The sequence below is a fragment of the Somniosus microcephalus genome, chromosome 11 (assembly GCF_052327205.1).
Source record: "Somniosus microcephalus isolate GS21.2 chromosome 11, FLI_Smic_1.0, whole genome shotgun sequence".
Taxonomy (NCBI): domain Eukaryota; kingdom Metazoa; phylum Chordata; class Chondrichthyes; order Squaliformes; family Somniosidae; genus Somniosus; species Somniosus microcephalus.
The window spans coordinates 206,996,215-207,018,861 of record NC_140997.1 but is presented as its reverse complement, the minus strand read 5'-3'; the positions used below and the strand labels follow the sequence as shown (position 1 = coordinate 207,018,861).

General features: G+C 42.9%; 1 protein-coding gene across 2 annotated transcripts in view; it reads left to right on the top strand.

Moving 5' to 3' along the window:
- Positions 1–19,222, top strand: part of slc6a11b (solute carrier family 6 member 11b) — a 220,431-nt gene extending 201,209 nt beyond the window's left edge. The window contains exons 12-15 of one of the 2 annotated variants that reach the window (XM_086001773.1): positions 1,837–1,939; positions 10,804–10,904; positions 15,414–15,584; positions 18,106–19,222. In XM_086001773.1, coding sequence (XP_085857899.1) covers positions 1,837–1,939; positions 10,804–10,904; positions 15,414–15,584; positions 18,106–18,264 — 534 coding nt within the window. In that variant the 3' untranslated portion in view covers positions 18,265–19,222. The remainder of the gene's footprint in view (positions 1–1,836; positions 1,940–10,803; positions 10,905–15,413; positions 15,585–18,105) is intronic. The other variant, XM_086001774.1, reaches the window with a different exon arrangement.
- The last annotated feature ends 3,425 nt before the right edge of the window (positions 19,223–22,647 follow it).

The following is a 22,647-nucleotide window of genomic DNA, read 5'->3' as shown; positions in this document are numbered from 1 at the left end:
ACTTATGGGAATGGTAGCATAGTGGTAATGTCACTGGGCTGGTAATCTAGAGACCTGGATTAATGATCCAGCAACATGAGTTTAAATCCCATTATAGTAACTGGCAAATTTCAATTCAGTTAATGAATTAAATCTGGAATAAATAAAAAGCTAATATAAGTAGTGGTAACCATGAAACTATTGGATTGTCATAAAAAGTGATCTGGTTCACTAATGTCCTTCAGTGAAGGAAATCTGTTGTCCTTGCCTGGTCTGACCTATATGTGACTCCAGACCCACAACAATGTGGTTGACACTTAACTGCCTTCTGATGGCTTAGCAAGCCACTCAGTTGTAACAAACTGCTTGCCAATGCAGTCTATTCCACTTAAATTTATATACTCATTAGTGGATATTCCTGTTATATCTAAGATCCTTAAAGCCAAAGTTTTTATCTACTACATTCTGTTCTTTTAGGTTTATAATACAGAAAATAATTTTGCTGACCATACTCCCATTGGACTGTGCAAAAGAAAATATGTTAACCATTTGTATACGGTCTACTCCTGACAATTCACAGTTGATTAATCAACTTTGAATTAAGAGGAGTAGGCTGCATGAGCAAGCTATAATTAGTTTAATCATATTCTAAATTGTTCTTTAAGGAGTCCAAAAATATTAATTTATTCTAAAGAAATTACTTTTTCTACCACAGAATACATTATACTCCACTCCTCTTAAATAGATTCTCCCTGGAAGGGCTACCACAGGAAAAAAAAGGTAATAGTTTGTCAATGACACTGGATGCATGTCTCTCGGGCTGCATCTTATTCCAAGGGTCACTGTAGGATTTGGAAGCCACAGAGGTGTCTGTGTCCTCCATGAGTGGCTAAGTGGATATGACAAGGGACAGGAGCAGTTGAAAAAGTAAGCTAACCAAATAAAGTAACCGGCCTTAAAAGTAAACATACTGAATTACTAGGGGGCCATAGTCATCTCACTACTACCCTGTTTTTCAATGTGGACTGAGAGGAAAACAGGGGCCAATTTTTGTCTCATTATCACCCCATTTTTTGACGGGATGGTGGCAATAGTGGGACCACATTCACTGTGCGGTACCGCCCAGTTACCGCTAACACCCTGCCCATCGCAATTTCGGAACGGGCCGGGAAATAGGCATTCAGTGCCCCCGCCCGGAACAGACGGGAGCCTCCTTACTTTACACACATCAGGGTCCTATGACGTACATAGGACCCCGATACAACTTTAGCGTCCTGATGAGCTACGGGCGCAGTGCGCAAGCCCCCGCCTGTGGAACTCAAGATGGAGTGGTATAACCAGTGATCCTTAAAGGGACTGCCGGAAGCTGCACCCAAGACATTCCAGGTAAGTTCTTTTTCAGGAGGAGCATGAATGCGCTGGTAGCTCAGTATTCTTACTTAAATGAAGGCTGGTAAGCAAAATCGATCGGGGCTCCCGCTAACATCGTTGAACCTGCCTGATCTGCGCCCAAAATAAAAATCAACCTGACCCCATCAGCTCTTCTAATTAAAATAACTCGGATATTATGAAATCATGAGGGTTATAAGTAAGAGTACATTTACCTCAATGCTGGTTAGTTCTTCCGTTCTACAGAGACCAAACTTTTGAACTGACATTCATTGTATTGCTGAACATTTATTGGTTTACGGTTGACTGCCATTTTTTTAAGTGATGTTTGCTTAGATAACAATCGACTTAAAATATTTTCAGAGAGAGGAATATGTATAGTAAAGCAATTTTCAAATGTATAGTAGCAAAACAATGTAAACATTTTGTGAACAATGAAATACTAAACAGTTTTCTTTATTTTGGAAGGGAGGAATGTATGTTTTCCAGCTGTTCGATGCGTACGCTTCGAGTGGCATGTGTCTACTGTTTGTGGCCTTTTTCGAGTGCATTTGTATAGGCTGGGTCTATGGTATGTCATTTACAACATGTTTTATATTCACTCATTGCCAATGGGTTAGTGCTTAGTCCACGGATTATTGAAAGCTGAGACGAGTTAAGATAAAACTGATCAACTACTGGAGGATGTGTGCACCTCATTCATTGGATGGCACTGATACTTCTAGTTATGTGAAAGAATAATAATATTTGGTATCTATGTCTGCCATGCACCAATAGAAAAGTCAGAGGTCCCATAACTGGAGATAGACGAGCCAACATTGAATAAGATAAATATTTCATTCATATATACTCCTCTCCAAAGCTTACTGGATTGTTTTGGAAATAATAGTGTAGGTGCGTATTAAATACATCACAAAACAAGGAGCTCCTTCAGGAAGAAAGTCGTTCTCTTAGCTTGATCAAAGACTTGTTAGGAATTAATTTGTAATAAGTTCATCGTAACATACTCAGGATACTGAAAAGACACTGATTAGGACAAAATTGCACATACAATGCTTTAGTTGTGTGTGGGATGATGGAGGGGATTGGTACCAGCAAAGCTTTTGTAAAAACAGAATTGATGCCATCAATAAAGCTTACTATAGAATGCTGACCTACAGTGCCACTTGTTCACATTTATATATAAAAACTACAATAATATATATAATCGTGCCTCTACATCTGGCATAATTGCCTATTTTCTTAAACCTGGGAAGACAAATCAGAATATGTTTACAAGTGAGCTAGGGAGACTGCCACACTAGTGAAACTGTAGATGGCGCTGTTGCAAAACAACCTACATTTTTCTAATACGATAGCAAAATACTGCGGATGCTGGAAATCTGAAATAACAACAGAAAACGCTGGAAAAACTCAGCAGGCCAGGGCTGCATCCGTGGAGAGAGAAACAGAGTTAACGTTTCAGGTCGATGACCCTTCGTCAGAACTGGAAAAAAGCAGGAAAGGGAATAGATTTTAAAGCAAGTTGGGGGCTGGGAAAAGGGGAGGGGATGAAAGAACAAAAGGGACGGTCAGTGATAGGATAGAAAGCAGAAGAGATTAAGAGACATTGAGAGACATTGAGAGATATTCAAGGCAAGAGGAGGTGGTAATGGGACAGGTTACGGAATAAAGGATGGCTCTAGATGAAGTGTGAATGGCGCTGGCAGAATGAAGGACAGCTGCCATGTGGGAGGGAAGAAAAAAGGCCAAATAAAAGTGTGGATCTGAAATCGTTGAACTCTATGTTGAGTCCAGAGGGCTTCTAGCCTTTTTAGTGAACATGAGAGAGAAAAGAAAGACACAGGGGGCGATTTTCCCACTGGAGGCGAGATGGAGGCAGGTTTCAGTTTGGGTGGGTTTGAAACCCGCCTCCACTGATAGGTTTCAAAAATTTGCGATTTTGCCATGATTGGCCACTTGATTTCAGAGGTGTGGGATGCCCTTGCTCAATTAGTGTTTTGGGACTGAAACTCGCCTCTGTTGACAGCACTTTTCCAGTCTGATTTTATGGCTTCTTGCTCCCTTGGCTCATTCCACAGCATTTCTGCGTCTCCTGCACCGCCTCCAACATCTTTTGAGAAACCACTATGTCCAATTCCAAGGCAAAGGCCTACCTGAGGCTCTCGGATGAGGCGCTGCAAATGTTGTTTGAGGGGGTGACAGTTAGCAGGAAAGTGCTCTTCCACTCACCTCGGAGGAAGACGCCTGCTAAAGAAACCAAGGCTGTGTGGGTACAGCTGGCAAGGGATATAACATCCAGATCTGTGTGCAGATTGGGAGACTGTTTCTTTGTATTGATGAAATGCCACCCCTGTTGGAAAGCATTAATATGATTTGAAGCCAAAATGTTGGCGTTATGCCATCTGTTCTTTCACCTTAGGCAACTCCACATTGCAGGCTCCGCCACACTTGCATTGTCAGGTTGGTGGCCTGAGTGAAAGGAGGCCAGAGAGTCATGTCTGTATTGATTTCTTTGTGGGTTCAATGACGAGACATTTATGAAAGAGAATGACTTTTAATCTAAAGCTTGTTCAACTCTTTTATACAGCTTTTACAGGAGACACGATGCTTGTGATGCATCTAGAACGAAACTGAAACTAAAACTAACTGCCTTGCTTCTCTCGGTCACATGCCCTCTGCTGGTCAGGCACAAGCAATCAATACATGCAAACATGCTATTAAGGCATCATAATCGAACAGGCAAATACCATCTCTATTTGCTGATATCATTACATCTCCTTTTCTTAAAACAAAAGTATTTTACTTTTAACTAACAACATGTTTTCTTTGTATTAATCTGCATTTTAACTGTAACACTTAATGAACTTACATTATCATTATCATGATCAAGGTTTTTTAACCTTGCTTTGTGTGTTCACATGAAATATGTCAATACACTAGAACTTGAAGAAAGAATAAGATAACATTACTTCCTTCTATAACAATAGTCCTTAAATTTGCTCAATGAGTCTCTCAGGAGGCTTCACGTGTCTTGAGGATTTTCTGATTGATTGTCCTTGAATCTGAGTTGTTGCCTCAGATGATTGGTTCTCAGCTGTGTGATCAGGTTGTTCAACAGTATCAGTCTCTTGACCTGCTGTGGCTGGTCCCATGAGAAGATCTCGACGATTTCTTCTCAGAACAGCACCCTCATCTGTCTGAATGGTGTATGATCTTGGTTGAACTTCACTCAGGACAGTTCCCTTCTGAGACCATGTGTTTGTTTTGTCTTTCAACCTTACTTGGTCACCAGTGTGGAGTTCAGGTAGGTTTTGTGTTCCTCTGTCATAGTAGTACTTTTGCTTTTCTTTCTGTTCTTTGAACTTCCTCACTTTCTCCCCCTCTTTCGTTTTCAAGAGGTTCTCCGGGATGGGTAGGTTTGACCTTAGCCAACGTCCCATCAGGAGTTGGGCTGGTGACATACCACACTCGAGCGGCGTTGTGCGGTATACAAGCATGCTCTGGTAGAAGTCAGTTCCACTGTCTTTTGCCTTGTACATCAGTCTTTTCACTGTCTGGACTGATTTTTCCACTAGTCCATTGGACTGTGGATAGTGAGGACTTGACGTTGTGTGGACAAAGTCCCACTCTTTGGCAAAGTGTCGGAAACTTGCATTGTAAAACTGGGGTCCGTTGTCTGTGAAGACCTCGCTTGCCACGCCATTTCTGGAGAATATGGCTTTCATACATGTTATCACAGCATCTGCAGTGGTGGTGTACAGTCTACAAACCTCTGGATACAGGGAGTAATAGTCTGTGACTACAAGATAGTCCTTCCCTTGACATACGAATAGGTCAGCGCCTACCTTCTGGTAAGGTCTGTCTGGTGCTGGGTGTGGCTTTAGTGGTTCTACCGGATTGCTTGCTCGATATTTCAGGCATATTGTGCAGTTTGACACCTCATTTGTCACATCTTGGTTGATTCGTGGCCAGTACATCACCTCTCGTGCTCTTTTCTTACACTTTTCGATTCCCAGATGTCCTCCATGGATCTTTTTTAACATCTCTTTTCTCAGACACTTTGGGATAACTATTTTACTTCCTTTGTAGATGATGTCTTCGACCACTGATAGTTCTGCCCTGCAGTTCTAGTACTCTGCCATGTCAGGTGAGCAGTCTTGCTTCATGTTGGGCCATCCATCCAAGATGCTTTTTCTCAGTCGTCTCATTGTTTCATCTTTGTTTGTCTCAGTCTTTATGAGCTCCATTTTTGCAGCTGCTATGGGCAGTGCACTTGTGATCATGTCCACGTAGGCATTCACTTTTTCATCCATTGTGGTGTTTGCGGGCTCACTTGGGTCAACAGCTCTGGACAACGTGTCTGCTGTATACATCAGCTTACCCGGTGTGTACGCAACATTCAGTGTATAGCGTTGCAGCCTGATCATCATTCTTTGGCCTAGAAATTCACTAGCCTTAGCGCCGCTTTTGAGGCGCTAGAGGGACTAGCGCCAGAGTTATGGCCAGTTGAAAAATTCCCTGGGGCCCTAAAGCGGCGTTGCACCGGTAGCGCTGCGCCGGCACCGATGACGTCATCGGTGTGCGCAGCGTCCCGGTTGCCATGCCGACGGGCCCTAGCGCCGAAATTCAGTTGCGGCCGCCTCGCCCGTGGCAGCCGCAACTAAGACTCTGGCAACAGAGTCTTGCATGAGTTTGCACCGGCGCATTAAAGGCCCCGCGGCGGCCGGCCGCTTTCCCGCCGGCCGCCTGCCCGCAGCTCCCTCCCCGGACTTCTCCCCCCCACCCCCCGGAACAGATGCAAGCCCGGCACTTGTCCGAGGTGCCGGGCTCATTTTTAGACAGATTTGCGCGGGCCGCGGCCGGGTGCAGGCAGCTCCTCCTTAACGGAAGGAGGAGGCCTGCACTTCCCGAGCCTGCCGCACCGCATCGGGTGCCGCAGCGCCGGAATTGCGGCGCGAAACGGCAGTTAGCGCCGATTTACCGCCGCAAAGACCCTTCAGTAGCGCCGGCAGCCGTTTGGGCGCGGCCCTGCTGAATTTTTGGCGCGCGCAGGGGGACTTAGCGCCGGCACTAACTTCCGGCGCTAAAGCCCTGGCTAAGCCAAAACCCAATTTCTAGGCCTTTGTATTCTAAGCGGACAGCTATTTAGTGGCTTTTGGAACAATGCAATCAAGGGCTTATGGTCAGTCTCTACACTGATTGCTTGTCCTGCCACAAACTGGTGAAATCTTTCACAGGCGTATGTGATGCTGAGCAGCTCCTTTTCTATTTGAGCATATCGCGTCTCCGCGTCTGTCATTGAGCGCGATGCATATGCAATAGGTTGCCAGTAGTCATATTGTTGCAGAAGAACGGCACCGAGCCCACTCTGTGATGCATCTGATGATATCTTGATGGGTCTCGCTGGGTCATAAAACCTCAGAACTGATTCCTCTGTGAGCAGTTTCTTTAGATCGCTCCATGACTTCTCATGCTCATGATTCCATTCCCATTCTATGTTCTTTTCAGTTAGTCTTCTCAGTGGTGCCATCTTTTCTGAGAGGTTAGATATGAATTTCCCCATATGGTTGATCATTCCATTAAACCTCTGCACGTCCTTTTTGCATTGTGGCTTTGGCATATTCTCAATGGTGGACACCTTTCTGGGATCTGGTCTGATGCCCTCACTGCTAAGGATATCTCCCACGAATGTCAGTTCTGTCACCCCGAGCTGGCATTTCTCTCTATTCAGCTTCAGGTTTGTTTTCCTTGTTGCTTCCAGCACTTTTTTCAGTCTCTCGTCATGCTCAGTTCTCGTGGTTCCCCATACTATGAGGTCATCCATTGATGTATCAACTCCCTCCAGGTGCTCATAGATCATATGGATAGTTTTGTGATACACTTCAGGAGCTGAGGCAATGCCAAATGGTAACCTTAGGAATCTGTATCTGCCAAATGGACTGTTGAATGTGCACAGTCTTGAACTTGCTTCGTCCAGCTTCATCTGCCAAAATCCTGATGATGCATCTAACTTGCTGAAATATTTTGCATTTGCAAACTGTGCCATGATTTCCTCACGTGTAGGAAGCTTGAAGTGCTCTCTCTTTATTGCTCTGTTTAGATCTCTTGGATCCAGGCAAATTCTGAGCTTTCCATTCTTTTTGTCCACTACGACGAGGGAACTCACCCGCTCAGTTGGCTCATCTATCTTCTGAATCACATTCAGGCTTTCCATCCTGTCCAACTCTGCCTTCAGTTGCTTTTGAAGAGCAAACGGAACTTTTCTGCATGGATGTATGACCGGTGTCATACTTTTATCTACTCTGATCGTGTGTTCTCCTGGAATGCAGCCTAGACCCTTAAATAGGTCTTCGTACTCTTTCATGAGTTCATCATAGACTGTCTCTCCTTCGCTTTCCACAACGAGGACTCTCTTTACCAGGTTCAGTCTCTCACAGGCTTTTAAACCTAGTATGGCTTGCACCTCCTTTGGCACCACGATTAATGATAACGTGTGCTCTCTGTCCTTGTGTGTCACTTTGACAATGCATCTTCCTTTCACTGGTATTTCAGTACCTGAGTATCCTGTCACTTTCACTTTGATTCCATGTATCTTTGGTCTGGGTCTAATTTTCTTGAAATCAGTCTCTGATATCACATTAACTTGTGCTCCAGTATCCAATTTAAATGGAATGTATATGTCATTCACTTTTAGTGTCAACATCCAGTCTCTTTCTTCTTTTTTGTTTTCAGACACAACATCTACATAGAACTCCTCTATGTCGCTTTCATCTACTGCATGGACCTTGCTTTGTTGCATTTGGTTCTTACAGCAACGGGCATAATGGTTGTTCTTGTTGCAACTATTGCATGTTTTACCATATGCTGGACACTTTTTTGGTGGATGCTGTGTACCGCATCGACTACATGTCTTTCGATTGTCCCTTTCATTTTCGTTCGCTGGCCACGCCTCTTTTTTCACATTGGCGCTCTTTTTGTTAAACGGTTTGTGTCCGTTCTTACTCACTGCATCCACGTTGCAGCTATTGTCACTGAACAGCTCCTTTGCCTGCAACTTCACAGTCTCTGTAGCCCTACACAGTGCTATGGCTTTTCCCAGGTCTAGATCTTGCTCTCTTAGCAGTCTTTCCCTTAGACCATTATCTGGAATACCACACACCAGTCTGTCTTTTATCAGCGAGTCTGTCAGTCCCCCAAATTCACACGATTTGCTTCTGTTTCTCAGTTCAGTCACATACTGATCAATAGTCTCACCCGTTTTCTGAACACGTGAAAAATCTGTGCCTCTCAAACGTCACGTTACGTTTAGGTATGCAGTAGGCCTCAAACTTTTCCATTATTTTATCTAGTTTCATTTTGTCTCCATTAGCAACGAATGTGAAGTTATTATACACCTCCAGCGCTTCATCACCCACGACATGTAAGAACAGTGTCGATTTCCTTTTATTACTTTTCTCGTCAGCTCCGATTGCCGCTAAATACAACTCTAAACGTTGTTTGAATCTCCTCCAATTTTCAGCCACATTACCTGTCAACTGAAGCGTCGCCGGTGGGTGTAAACCTTCCATTTTTTCACTTCGTTAGCTATTCTCCAATGGTAAGCAACGATGTTCTCTTTTGGCTTGCTAATTTGTGGAGAGCTGATTTAACTTCAGATTTTTTCTCTTCATCTCTTTCAGCCACTTCTGACACCATGTATTGATTTCTTTGTGGGTTCAATGACGAGACATTTATGAAAGAGAATGACTTTTAATCTAAAGCTTGTTCAACTCTTTTATACAGCTTTTACAGGAGACACGATGCTTGTGATGCATCTAGAACAAAACTGAAACTAAAACTAACTGCCTTGCTTCTCTCGGTCACATGCCCTCTGCTGGTCAGGCACAAGCAATCAATACATGCAAACATGCTATTAAGGCATCATAATCGAACAGGCAAATACCATCTCTATTTGCTGATATCATTACAATGTCCATTGTCAATGATGTCCTAGGATGGAGCAAAGGACATGTGCCAACTATGCAAATCTGGCCATGATAAGTTCATCTCTTGCATCCCAGGCAGCCACGTGCTCGCGTGCTGCTGCTGCCGCTGGTCGATACACCGGCGCTCTGACCTCCTCCTGCTCCTCCTCCTCAGCCTCCTCCTCCTCAGCTTCCTCCTCCTCCTCCTCATCATCCTCATCTGAGATCCATGCAGAAAGAAAACAAATGGTTCCCATGCTGCTTTTAGATGCCTCCTTTGGGGAAGCGTTCATTGCAAGCGGGGAGAGGGTCTTCCAAGGAGGTCCCACAGTTGATGGAGTCAAGCTGCAGTACCTCTGACTTCGGAAGGCCTTCTAAAAGAGCTCAGAGACCTTTTAAAGCCAAAGTCTGCCACCTGCAAGTAATCCTTGCTGCAATAAACGATGTCTTGTTAGACCTGCAACAGTGAAGAGGCCACCCACAAGTCAACACCTGGCGTGGTTTAGGAGGTGCGTGGATCACGCCGAAAAGCTGGAAAAATCACGAGGGCCTCTCAAAATAGGCTTGGAGGGGCCCTTAACGAGCATTTAAGGATCTTTAATAGCGCAATGGCCAGCTGGAGGCGGGAGCGTTTCCCGATCTCCAAAACCGGCACCGGCAAAATCCCGCGGAGGCGGGTTCCGAACCCGACCTCTTTGAATCTGATTTTCCCGCCTCCAAACCCGCCTCCTCCGATGTCAGAAATTGTTTGTAATAATATGTCTCGAGTCTGGACAGAACTGAAGTCTCCTTAGCTCCCAATCACAGATTTTTTTTAATTGTTTTGTTAAATTGCAGGTCTTTCTGATCTGAGAAAATTGGCATTTCCCTAGAAACACAGGGCTGACCATTTTAGTTATAGAGCCTATTCACAGCCTCACTGTAAGTCACCATTGTTATTTTCTTTAGCACGTCTCCCTGGGTAGCTCATGAGTGATGAATTTATGAGTACATTACAGCTGGCCAGCAGCACAGTGGAGATAAGATAAAAATGTATTTCAAGGGGAAGATATTGAATGTTTTATTCCTCTCACTTGCTTTGTGCTTTGGATTTCAGACGTGTAGCTATGTAAGGTTTCTACATATTTGTGAAGCTAAATTAGGAAAGAAAAAAATCAGGCAGTTGCATTCATCCATTGTAATTTAGCAATTGCAGAAATATCCAATCTCTTTAGTGCGAATGTCTCCTGAGCTCCATACAACAGACTGGTGTAATCATTTATCTTAATTTCTGTGAAATAAAATATTTCCACAGTGTGTCAGTCCATACGCATACAAGAAAAATTACAAACCAAATATGTTACTCTCTCAGGTCAGGTGATAATGATTGTAAAATACTGCAATAATATTAAACCATACAGATAATGACACAGCCTGTTTTATGTATGGTGTGATAACTTGATATTCTCCCAATCTCTCATGTTCACAGGAAGTAATCGATTCTATGACAACATTGAAGACATGATTGGGTATAGACCATTTATTCTGATTAAATGGTGCTGGATGTTCATCACTCCTGGTATATGTACAGTAAGTTCTTAAACTGTTACTGTACTTTTTAACAACTGCTTTCATTTTACTTTCAGTTACGAAAAATATTAATCATATAAATTGGCCTCAATATTAAATAATCTTTTTAAAATATCAGTGGATTTTTCATCCCCTAATTGTAATAATTTACATTCATTTTTTAAAATTTCTTCTCTAATATTCAGTTTGTAATCTTCAGTTTACTTCTGTACCCAAAGCTATTGTCTTTTGTTTATAGTATGTTTTAAAATTATATTCTTACATTGCTGCACTGTCAGAGGTGCCGTCTTTTGGATGAGACGTTAAACCGAGGTCGCGCCTGCTCTCTCAGGTGGACGTAAAAGATCCCATGGCACTATTTCGAAGAAGAGCAGGGGAGTTATCCCCGGTGTCCTGGCCAATATTTATCCCTCAACCAACATAACAAAAACAGATTACCTGGTCATTATCACATTGCTGTTTGTGGGAGCTTGCTGTGCACAAATTGGCTGCCACGTTTCCCACATTACAACAGTGACTACATTTCAAAAGTACTTCATTGACTGTAAAGCGCTTTGAGATGTCCGGTGGTCGTGAAAGGCGCTATATAAATGCAAGTCTTTCTTTTTTCTTTTCTTAACAGCATAAATGTGATTGAGTTACTTTTTTATTACTAAAACATACGTCCACTGGATTTTTTTTTAAAGGAAGGGAACAGGGCAAACTGTGAAAGCTGGTACAAAAGCAAAATACTGCAGATGTTGGATATCTGTAATATAAACAGAAAATGCTGGAAATACTCAGCAGGTCAGGTAGCATCTGTGGAGAGAGAAACAGAGTTAACCTTTCAGGTTACTGTACTGTACCTTTCTGACTTTTTGTCAGAACAGTATATGCGAACAGTAAGTGCAAAATGCAACTCACAGCCAGCAACAGCCAAATATAGGCTGGAAATCTGGGTAACAGAATGCGTATGCACAGGTCCACTCCTGAAGAGTAAATTTTGAACATCCACTTTCTCAAACTATTATAAGCAATACTTCTGCTTCACAAATATGCCATAACGCTGGGCTGGAGTCATACTGCGTGTGGTGACATGCCAAAGCATTGGGCAATAACCTTCCCAAGGGAGTCCAACATCACTGCATTCTGGAGTCAGATCAGAACCTGATGTAATGATATCAGCAAATAGTGATTGTATTTGCCTGGCAGCATATTTGCATGTATTGATTACTTGTGCCTGACCAGCAGAGGTCATGTGAGAGACAAGCAGTCCAGAGGAGTTTGGTTTCAGTTTCATTCTAGATGCATCACAGCATGGTGTGTCCTGTAAAGGCTGTTAAAAAGAGTTGAACAGACTTTAGATTAAACAACATTCTCTTTCATAAATGAGTTGTTATTGAACCCACAAAGAACTCAATACATGATGTCAGAAGTGGCTGAAAGAGAAAACATCTGAAGTTAGCAACTCGCTGGGACAGTGAAAGGAGTTGTGGCAAGTAAGCGAAATCAGCTCTCCACATATTAGCAAGCCAAAAGAGAACATCGTTGCTTACCATTAGAGAATAGCTAACGAAGTGAAAGAATGGAAGGTTTACACCCACCGGCGACGCTTCAATTGACAGGTAATGTGGCTGAAAATTGGAGGAGATTCAAACAGCATGTAGGGTTGTATTTATCAGCAATCGGAGCTGACGAGAAAAGTAATAAACAGAAATCGTCACTGTTCTTGCATGTCGTGGGTGATGAAGCGCTGGAGGTGTATAATAACTTCACATTCGTTGCTAATGGAGACAAAATGAAACTAGATAAAATAATGGAACAGTTTGAGGCCTACTGCATACCTAAACGTAATGTGACGTTTGAGAGGCATAGATTTTTCACATGTGTACAGAAAACAGGAGAGTCTATTGATCAGTATGTGACTGAACTGAGAAACCGAAGCAAATCGTGTGAATTTGGGGGACTGACAGACTCGCTGATAAAAGACAGACTGGTGTGTGGTATTCCAGATAATGGTCTAAGGGAAAGACTGCTAAGAGAGCAAGATCTAGACCTGGGAAAAGCCATAGCACTGTGTAGGGCTACAGAGACTGTGAAGTTGCAGGCAAAGGAGCTGTTCAGTGACAGTAGCTGCAACGTGGATGCAGTGAGAAAGAACGGATACAAACCGTTTAACAAAGAGAGCGCCAATGTGAAAAAAGAGACGTGGCCAGCAAACGAAAAGGAAAGGGACAATCGGAAGTCATGTAGTCGATGCAGTACACAGCATCCACCAAGAAAGTGTCCAGCATATGGTAAAACATGCAATAGATGCAACAAAAACAACTATTATGCCCATTGCTGTAAGAACCAAGCGCAACAAAGCAAGGTCCATACAGTAGATGAAAGCGAGATAGAGGAATTCTATGTAGATGTGGTGTCTGAAAACAAAAAAGAAAGAGACTGGATGTTGACACTAAAAGTGAACGACATACACATTCCATTTAAATTGGATACTGGAGCACAAGTTAATGTGATATCAGAGACCGATTTTAAGAGAATTAGACCCAGACCAAAGTTACATGGAATACAAGTGAAAGTGACCGGATACTCAGGTACTGATATACCAGTGAAAGGAAAATGCATTGTCAAAGTAACACACAAGGACAGAGAGCACACGCTAGCATTAATCATGGTGCCAAAGGAAGTGCAAGCCATACTAGGTTTAAAAGCCTGTGAGAGACTGAACCTGGTAAAGAGAGTCCTCGTTGTGGAAAGCGAAAGAGAGACAGTCTATGATGAACTGAATGTTGCGTACACACCGGGTAAGCTGATGTATACAGCAGACACGTTGTCCAGAGCTGTTGACCCAGGAGAGCCCGCGAACACAGTGAAAAGACTGAAGTACAAGGCAAAAGACAGTGGAACTGACTTCTACCAAAGCATGCTTGTATACCGCACAACGCCGCTCGAGTGTGGTATGTCACCAGCCCAACTCCTTATGGGACGTATGCTAAGGTCAAACCTACCCATCCTGGAGAACCTCCTGAAAACAAAAGAGGGGGAGAAAGTGAGGAAGTTCAAAGAACAACAGAAAGAAAAGCAAAAGTACTACTATGACAGAGGAACACAAAACCTACCTGAACTCCACACTGGTGACCAAGTAAGGTTGAAAGACAAAACAAACACATGGACTCAGAAGGGAACTGTCCTGAGTGAAGTTCAACCAAGATCATACACCATTCAGACAGATGAGGGTGCTGTTCTGAGAAGAAATCGTCAAGATCTTCTCATGGGACCAGCCACAGCAGGTCAAGAGACTGATCCTGTTGAACAACCTGATCACACAGCTGAGAACACATCATCTGAGGCAACAACTCAGATTCAAGGACAATCAATCAGAAAATCCTCAAGACACGTGAAGCCTCCTGAGAGACTCATTGAGCAAATTTAAGGACTATTGTTATAGAAGGAAGTAATGTTATCTTATTCTTTCTTCAAGTTCTAGTGTATTTACATATTTCATGTGAACACACAAAGCAAGGTTAAAAAACCTTGATCATGATAATGATAATGTAAGTTCATTAAGTGTTACAGTTAAAATGCAGATTAATACAAAGAAAACATGTTGTTAGTTAAAAGTAAAATACTTTTGTTTTAAGAAAGGGAGATGTAATGATATCAGCAAATAGTGATTGTATTTGCCTGGCAGCATATTTGCATGTATTGATTACTTGTGCCTGACCAGCAGAGGTCATGTGAGAGACAAGCAGTCCAGAGGAGTTTGGTTTCAGTTTCATTCTAGATGCATCACAGCATGGTGTGTCCTGTAAAGGCTGTTAAAAAGAGTTGAACAGACTTTAGATTAAACAACATTCTCTTTCATAAATGAGTTGTTATTGAACCCACAAAGAAATCAATACACCTGACACTAGAGTTTGACTGATTCCTGGGATGAGGGGATTGTCCTAAGAGGAGATATTGAGTAGACTAGGCCTATAGTCCCTAGAGTTTAGAAGAATGAGAGGTGATCTCATTGAAACATAAAATTCTTAAGGGTAGATGCTGGGAGGATGTTTCCCCTGGCTGGAGAGTCTAGAACTAGGGGTCACAGTCTCTGAATAAGGGGTCAGCCATTTAGGACTGAGATGAGGAGAAATTTCTTCACTCAGAGGGTGGTGAATCTTTGGAATTCTCTACCCCAGAGGGCTGTGGAGACTCAGTCGTTGAGTATATTCAAAACAGAGATCGATACATTTTTAGATACTAAGGGGCTCCAGGGATATGGGGATAGTGCGGGAAGGTGGAGTTGAGTAGAAGATCAGTCGTGATCTTATTGAATGGCGGAGCAGTCTCGAAGGGCCTGCTCCTATTTCTTATGTTCCTATGTTATACTGTTACTTTTGCAAAACCGTTTTGTAGTGGTGCAGTGTAATTGCACCCTAAGTGAAATATTTGGGAAGTAAATTTAAGATATTTTGCATGAGCACATTAGAATATCTGAAGCAAACATTTATCTTAAATATTACTGAATCTTTCTTCTTTCAGGCGATTTTCATTTTCTTCATTGTGAGATATAAACCGCTCAAGTATAACAACGTATACACCTATCCAGACTGGGGTTATGCGCTAGGGTGGGCCCTGGCACTTTCTTCCATGGTTTGCATACCTCTGGGATTTATCATCAAACTATGGAGCACTGAAGGAACCTTTTTAGAGGTAATTACATGCAGATATTTCAATATTATCAGTTTGATTTAATTGTTTGCAATTCACTAAGTGCTGTTTGTTACGAACTGTCTGCCTCTCCTTGCCAAGTATCACCTTATCACCTTTGTGAATCTTGTCTCATGTTAAAGGTTGAGAATGTTGTACTTAAATTATGGTAAGAAAAATGGTTTTACATTTACACTCAAAAGGCTTGGTGTTCGGTACTTGAAAATCTAGTTAGTGGACTGGAAAGGGATTACATTCCAACACAAATAGCAACTTAATTCTGCTTTCTCCACATACACTTTGCAATGGTTGGTCTAAAGTAGTGTTATTGTGACATTTATTTTTTGAAAAAAGTTATAACTTTTACTAATGGCTCTGGGGTAATTGTAGAATACGGGTCAGAAAGTGCTACATTCAAGTTAGCTGTGTAACACCATACATGGGTGTTAGAAATGACCTTGATACTGCCAGATAGGGAGGGAGAAAATGCAGCTAGCAGTCTCACATATGCAGACATCAAATGAGGATAAGAGCACTCTTGGCTCTAATACCCTTTATGGTTAAAGCTCACTTCTCTCATCTTCCCTTCCGTGCTTCGTGGCACACGAGGCAACCCATTTCTCCCACTGAGGTCAATCATCTCAACCCCAGGACATCGCTGCAGGAGTTCCTCAGGGCAGTGTCCTATGCCCAACCATCTTCAGCTGCTTCATCAATGACCTTCCCTCCATCATAAGGTCAGAAGTAGGGATGTTCGCTGATGATTGCACAGTGTTCAGTGCCATTCGCAACTCCTCAGAATGAAGCACTCCGTGCCCACATGCAGCAAGACCTGGACGGCAATCAGGCTTGGGCTGATAAGTGGCAAGTAACATTTGCACCACACAAGTGCCAGGCAATGACTATCTCCAACAAGCGAGAGTCGAACCACCGCCCCTTGACATTCAACAGCATTACCATCGCCAAATCCCCCACCATCAACATTCTGAGGGTCACCATTGACCAGAAACTTAACTGGATCAGCCACATAAATACTATGGCGGCAAGAGCAGGTCAGAGGCTGGGTATTCTACGGAGAGTGTCTCACCTCCTGACTCCCCAAAGCCTTTCCACCATCTACAAGGCACAAGTCAGGAGTGAGATGGAATACTCTCCACTTACCTGGATGAGTGCAGCTCCAACAACACTCAAGAAGCTCGACACCATCCAGAACAAAGCAGCCCGCTTGATTGGCACCCCATCCACCACCTTAAACATTCACTTCCTCCACCACCGGCGTACCGTGGCTACAGTGTGTACCATTTACAAGATGCTCTGCAGCAACTCACCAAGGCTTCTTCGGCAGCACCTCCCTAACCCGCGACCTCTACCAACTAGAAGGACAAGGGCAGCAGGTGCATGGGAACGCCATCACCTGCAAGTTCCCCTCAAAGTCACTCACCATCCTGACTTGGAAGTATATCGCCGTTCCTTCATCGTCGCTGAGTCAAAATCCTGTATCGCCCCCGTAACAGCACTGTGGGAGTACCTTCACCACACAGACTGCAGCGGTTCAAGAAGGCGGTTCACTACCACCTTCTCAAGGGCAATTCAGGATGGGCAATAAAAGCTGGCCTTGCCAGCGATGTCCACATCCCATAAACGAATTTTTTAAAAATTACAACCAGCAGATCGAGCTCTGGTTTGTTTCCACAAAATGTCCCTTTTTGCATGGACAGGTGATTAGCCTGACTCACAAACCCCACCGGGAAAAACGTCTAGATATGATGGAGGGTGGGGCAGTCCGCTCCCATTGGACGTGAGGGTTCTGCTGGATGTCAACCCAGAACTCTTGTCAAAAGCAAAATACCGCGGATGCTGGAAATCTGGAATAAAACCAGAAAATGCTGGAAATACTCAGCAGGTCAGGCAGCATCTGTGGAGAGAGAAGTGGCCAGTTCTGACAAAAGGTTATCAGCCTGAAACGCTAAATCAGAACGATCGTCTCCACTCGCCGGGACTTATGCTTAAATAGTCCACCAATATTTACTGTCTAGTCTGACACATCAAAACTGGCTACAGGAAACTTTCGATTAACCGGCACCTAAATAACCGGAAATGTCGGTTAACCGGCAAAATTCAGGAGTAGGTTCAGGTAACTTTTATAACTTGCCTTCCTCCATGTGTTGCTGTGCAAGGGTGTGGCTGCAGCTGTTGCTAAGCTACAGAGACACTTGCAACTTGTGGCCATTGTTTTGAAGCTGTTAAGCAACAGGGTTTGTTGCTTTATACAGAGCTCTTAGCTCCGTATCTTTTACTATAGCGTTCGGTTATCCGGAATTTTTGATGAACCGGCACCACGTCGGTCCCGTCCGTGCCGGATTAAAAAAAAGTTTCCTGTACTTTGATAAGGGCTGCCAGTGCCCGTGGAACCGTATGCTAACATCAGCCCTACCTTCAAAGAAAGAGGGGTGGGCATGATTAGGTAAATAACCCGATACTAAATTGCTTTCTTTTAAGTCCTTGCTCTTTGTTACAATTTCAGAAAATTAAGAAGCTTACAACACCCAGTCCGGACCTGCGACGAAGAGGAATAGGATCACTTAATGTGGACACATGCTGCAGCACAATTAATGACTGTGATGGTAAACTTAAAGGTGATGGACGCATTCCTACCATCACAGAGAAAGAGACGCACTTCTGAGCAAATTCCCCCGTCTGTTTTTGTAAAAAAAAGAATGCAAAAATGACATCACTTAATTATAGAGGCCTGCTTGTTTTGCACAAACTTTATTAATGTGTTAATTCAAAATTAAGCATTATATACTTGTTTAAAAAAAAGTGACTTTTTAATGATTGTATAAGTAACTGATTATATATAGTACTTGATATTAGTGAGCTCATGTAATAATGTGACACTGGTAAATGTTTTATAGCGATTCTAGTGTGGAATCGATGTATAATGTGTTGTAAAACTTTTATACTTGGAACTCTTTTTCATTATGGAAGGCACAGTGTTTAATGGACATTTTTGCTCATCTGTAAGTATGTAAAAGGCCATTCCAAGTCACAGTGCATGTTTGTGGAGTCATTATTTTTGAGCCTCCTACCTATGTTCATGTAAGTAAGTACAACGAAGGTCTCCAATGATAAGGAGGCAAATTAAATACACTTCTTCAGTTGTCACTTCTGAATCATTTTTGATGGAATTTGTTATTTAAAGGCTTTTAAATTTACAATATTTCTATAGATATGATTTTCATCATTTGTATATTTTCCCTAACCAAAGCCCCATAAACATACATATTTGATTGGTGTGGTCCAAAATATTATATTACTAAAGTGCTCTGCTTGTAAATGTATGCTATTGATACCGAATAACCCACTACTGATATTTTTTACAATTTTTCAACTTTCCTACTGGTATTTGTTATTTTCTCAGACAAATATTCAAGAAAATGTGGGGAAAAAATGGTTCTTTTTAGTTTCTGTAAAGATTTTTGGTACATAGTAAGGCCAAGTAATCTTCCCTTTTTAAAAGAATTTGCATTATTAGGTGTGGTGCCAAGTTGTTTCACACACTGGAGAGTTTTGTGGCACAAGGTTTTATTGTCTGCTTACTCATCATTTTTAAAGATAAATAAAGTTATCAATTTACTTCACTGCTGCTTACTTTTTTGTGGAACTAATAGATGGCCTGGAGCGATGGGACAGCAATGTATCGCTGTATATATTGCTGCAATTAATGTTTCAAGGGAAATCGAAAGTCACAAACCTTAGAGATTGGTGTAAATCCTATGTAAAGTGGGTCTAAGCTGCTTGATTCATGGAAATTGGAGTGCAACCTTTAATTAGACAGTTCAGCCTACCCACTTCAGCCGCTGACTAGGGAAACTACCATCTAAGGGCGGAGCGGAGCTTGGCTCACTCTTTTGCCTCCCAGATAACTTCACTGCATCTCTCGTCAATCTTTTTCCTCTAACATTTCAAAAATACCGATAGCAGGACCGTATGGAGCAAGCACCCAATCGAAGCAGCAGAGCAGGGCACCCAATCACAGAAGAATAATACAGATTTTCTTGACTCCTTGAGGACATTGTAATAAGGAGACACAGTTCCTTGGTGTCTGTAGCAGCAAGCAGGCCAGGAATGGTACTCGCCACACCAGCAAGGGAGGTGGCACTGAATGCCAACCCTCTTACCCCAGGACTGCCAACCACTGCTACAATAAGTTTAATTATCTCACCAGGGTAGGCAAGGTAACTCACCTGTTCTTTCCTTATCTACCATGTGCACTATCACACTCTTCTCTCTTTTAAAGCAACACTTTGCACTCTGATTAAGTGGCCAGGTGTGGGGGGACCTGTAACTCAGCATTTTGATTATCCAGCGACCCTAACGGCAATTACTTACATGCACAATCTGAAAACCCCTTCCTCCATCTTAACTGGCTGATAACCCCACATCCTCAATTGCTATCCTTCCCCTCATTTACTCTATCTCCATGCTAGAGAAATGAAGGCATGAAGCCTGCCAGAGACAGGTGTAGGGGGGCATCCTTTACCTGGTTTACGGTAATTTACCTTCCTTTACCTGGTCAAGCAGCCATTTTTTCCCACTGCACTGTGACCAATACCAATCAGCGGTTTCGAATCGCTAAACCCACCCAGTTCTGACTGGAGGAACTTATAATTAATGATATATTAAAAACAGACAAATGGTTTGGATGCAAGAAAGTCAAACTTTATTAACTAAATAAACTACACCACATGATCAATGTAATCACAGTAAAATTGCTTAGATAGGGGAGGAAAAACGGGCATAACGAGGGAAAACGACTAAAATGACAATTCTAACGAAATTCCACTTTACTCCCTACCCCTATGCCTATCCTAAGTTGCCTTGTGGAAGGTCAGAAAAATATATGCTCACCACTGTAATGCCAACTCCGTGTCCCATGAGATCTTCACTGTCCTGAAGTAAAGAAACACCCCAGTGTTTTAAAAGTAAACTGCTGGTGTTCTTACTTCTTCAGACAGACTCCCACGCTGTAGAGGGCACACGGAGGCAAGCCAGAGAGAGAGAGAGGCCTCCGAGAAGCTATCTCTATATACCCCAATTTTGGGGCCGAAATGTTCCCGCCCACATCTGGAGTTTTCTGGGCTAAAACAAAGGGATCCAAACTGTCCACTTGTCTGGGATGGGTTTGAATAAAGTTGCCATTGTCTGTGATGGCTGTCGATAAAACTGCAGGGGTTTTGAATGTGTCTTCATTCTGGGGCCGAAATGTTCCCGCCCACATCCAGAGTTTTCTGGGCTAACAAAAGGGAAACTGTCCCCATTGTCTAGTAATGGGTGATTCAAACCCATTCATTCTTAAACTGTTCCTTTTCTTAGTCTAAAAAGTCTCTTCCGTAGTTTAGGTGTGTTTCATTGTGTATGATGGGTTTTGAATGGAGTTGGATTACTATGTAAACAGAAACCCATTCTCTTGTGGTCATTGAAACCGCAGTCAAGTGGTTTTAATCCCTTGTGCAAACATCCTTGTAAATAAACATCGATTGTCTCTGGAGGGAGGGGGAAACTCCCCTTTTGATTGACAGAATTTGACTGCCAACTTTGATCCTCCCCCTTTTCACAGACATACACGAGCTGCTTCCAAGCCCTTTGTCCTTGGCCATGCTTTTCTGACGGCCATTTTTATCCCTGGGCAATTTACCAAACTCAAGGGTACAATTTTTAATAAAAATGTACTGTCTTAAGGTGTGTGATTTTTTACAAAGTTCTTTGATTCCGGTGTTGTCCAAGTGCTGCTTAGCTCACGGGCCCCTTAACACAACCTTTTGCGGTTCTGGGCACGTTTTAAAACATTGTCCAACCCAGAGACAATTTAAATCACGCAAAATCTTTGTCCACGATGTGGATTAATATTTCCCGATCTTCGGGGGCTGAGGGGATTTTGCGAACCCCTACACAGGCCACTTCAGGGGATATCCTCACCTTTAAATCCCTCATATCATGCAATGAGAAGACAATGGATCTCATCGAGGAGCCTCTGCTTCTGTAATGGGAAATGTTGATGGTGGCATATTGCTAGCACCAGGTTAGTGAGTGAACACTTACACTGTCGCCCTAGCACCTCTATAAACAGAGACTTAACTACCTCCTGGTCAACTAGGATGGTAGATGACGGCAGATTGAAGCCCACCCATGGGTTCCTGCACAGACTTCCTGCCCCTTGTTCCACTGCCACAATTTCCCCCCAACTCACCCCGTGCATCATTTGCTTCTTTACTCCCAAGCACCAGTTCACTCAAATGTAATGAGAATGTGTTCGTGAGGATGTGGCACTGGGTGATTCACAGAGCATGACAGAGCCAGAAGATTGAAAAATGAGTGAAGGTGTGCCACCTTCGTAGCGGAGGCCAAGGAGAGGGCAGCTTATGGCTTTGGAGTCATGGGATCCAGAACTCATAGGAAGGATGTTCAAGGAGCATTGTACTAATGTGCAAACTCTGAGGTTGGTTCCAGGATGTGCAGCAACTGACAGGTGTGACTCTCGAGTTGACAGCTCTCCTTTGCAGCAACAGCAGGGAAGCTTTTTCTTTGTTGCAGGCACCAATGGATTGCATGGAAATTTAATTGGAAACTGCAGTAGACTGTTGGACATCCTAGAGAGTTGTATGTTGGAGCTCTTGAGAAGTTAAGGGTTAACAGTCGAACATCTTTGTATCATGGAGAAGACTTTCCAAGATAAACAGGATGGCTTTGAAGTGTGCGAGGAATGCATAGCTTGTCTTCTGATACAAAAAGTGCTTGTGCAGGGAAATAAGTGACAGTAATAACGTCAGCCATGAGTGATTAAAGTATAACTTTAGGGACTGGGGTAATAAACACAGGTAGAGGATTCATTGACTATAGTATAGAAAGATAACATTTAATAAAGCCTGTTCTTCAAAGAGGTTAAGAACAGTTACGTCAGGACATCTTGATTGCGAAAAGTAGCTTTGCAGGAAACAACTACAACGGTTTACATGAATAGACTGTCTTCAAAGGATTTGAGAATAGGTACGTCATGAAGTCTTGA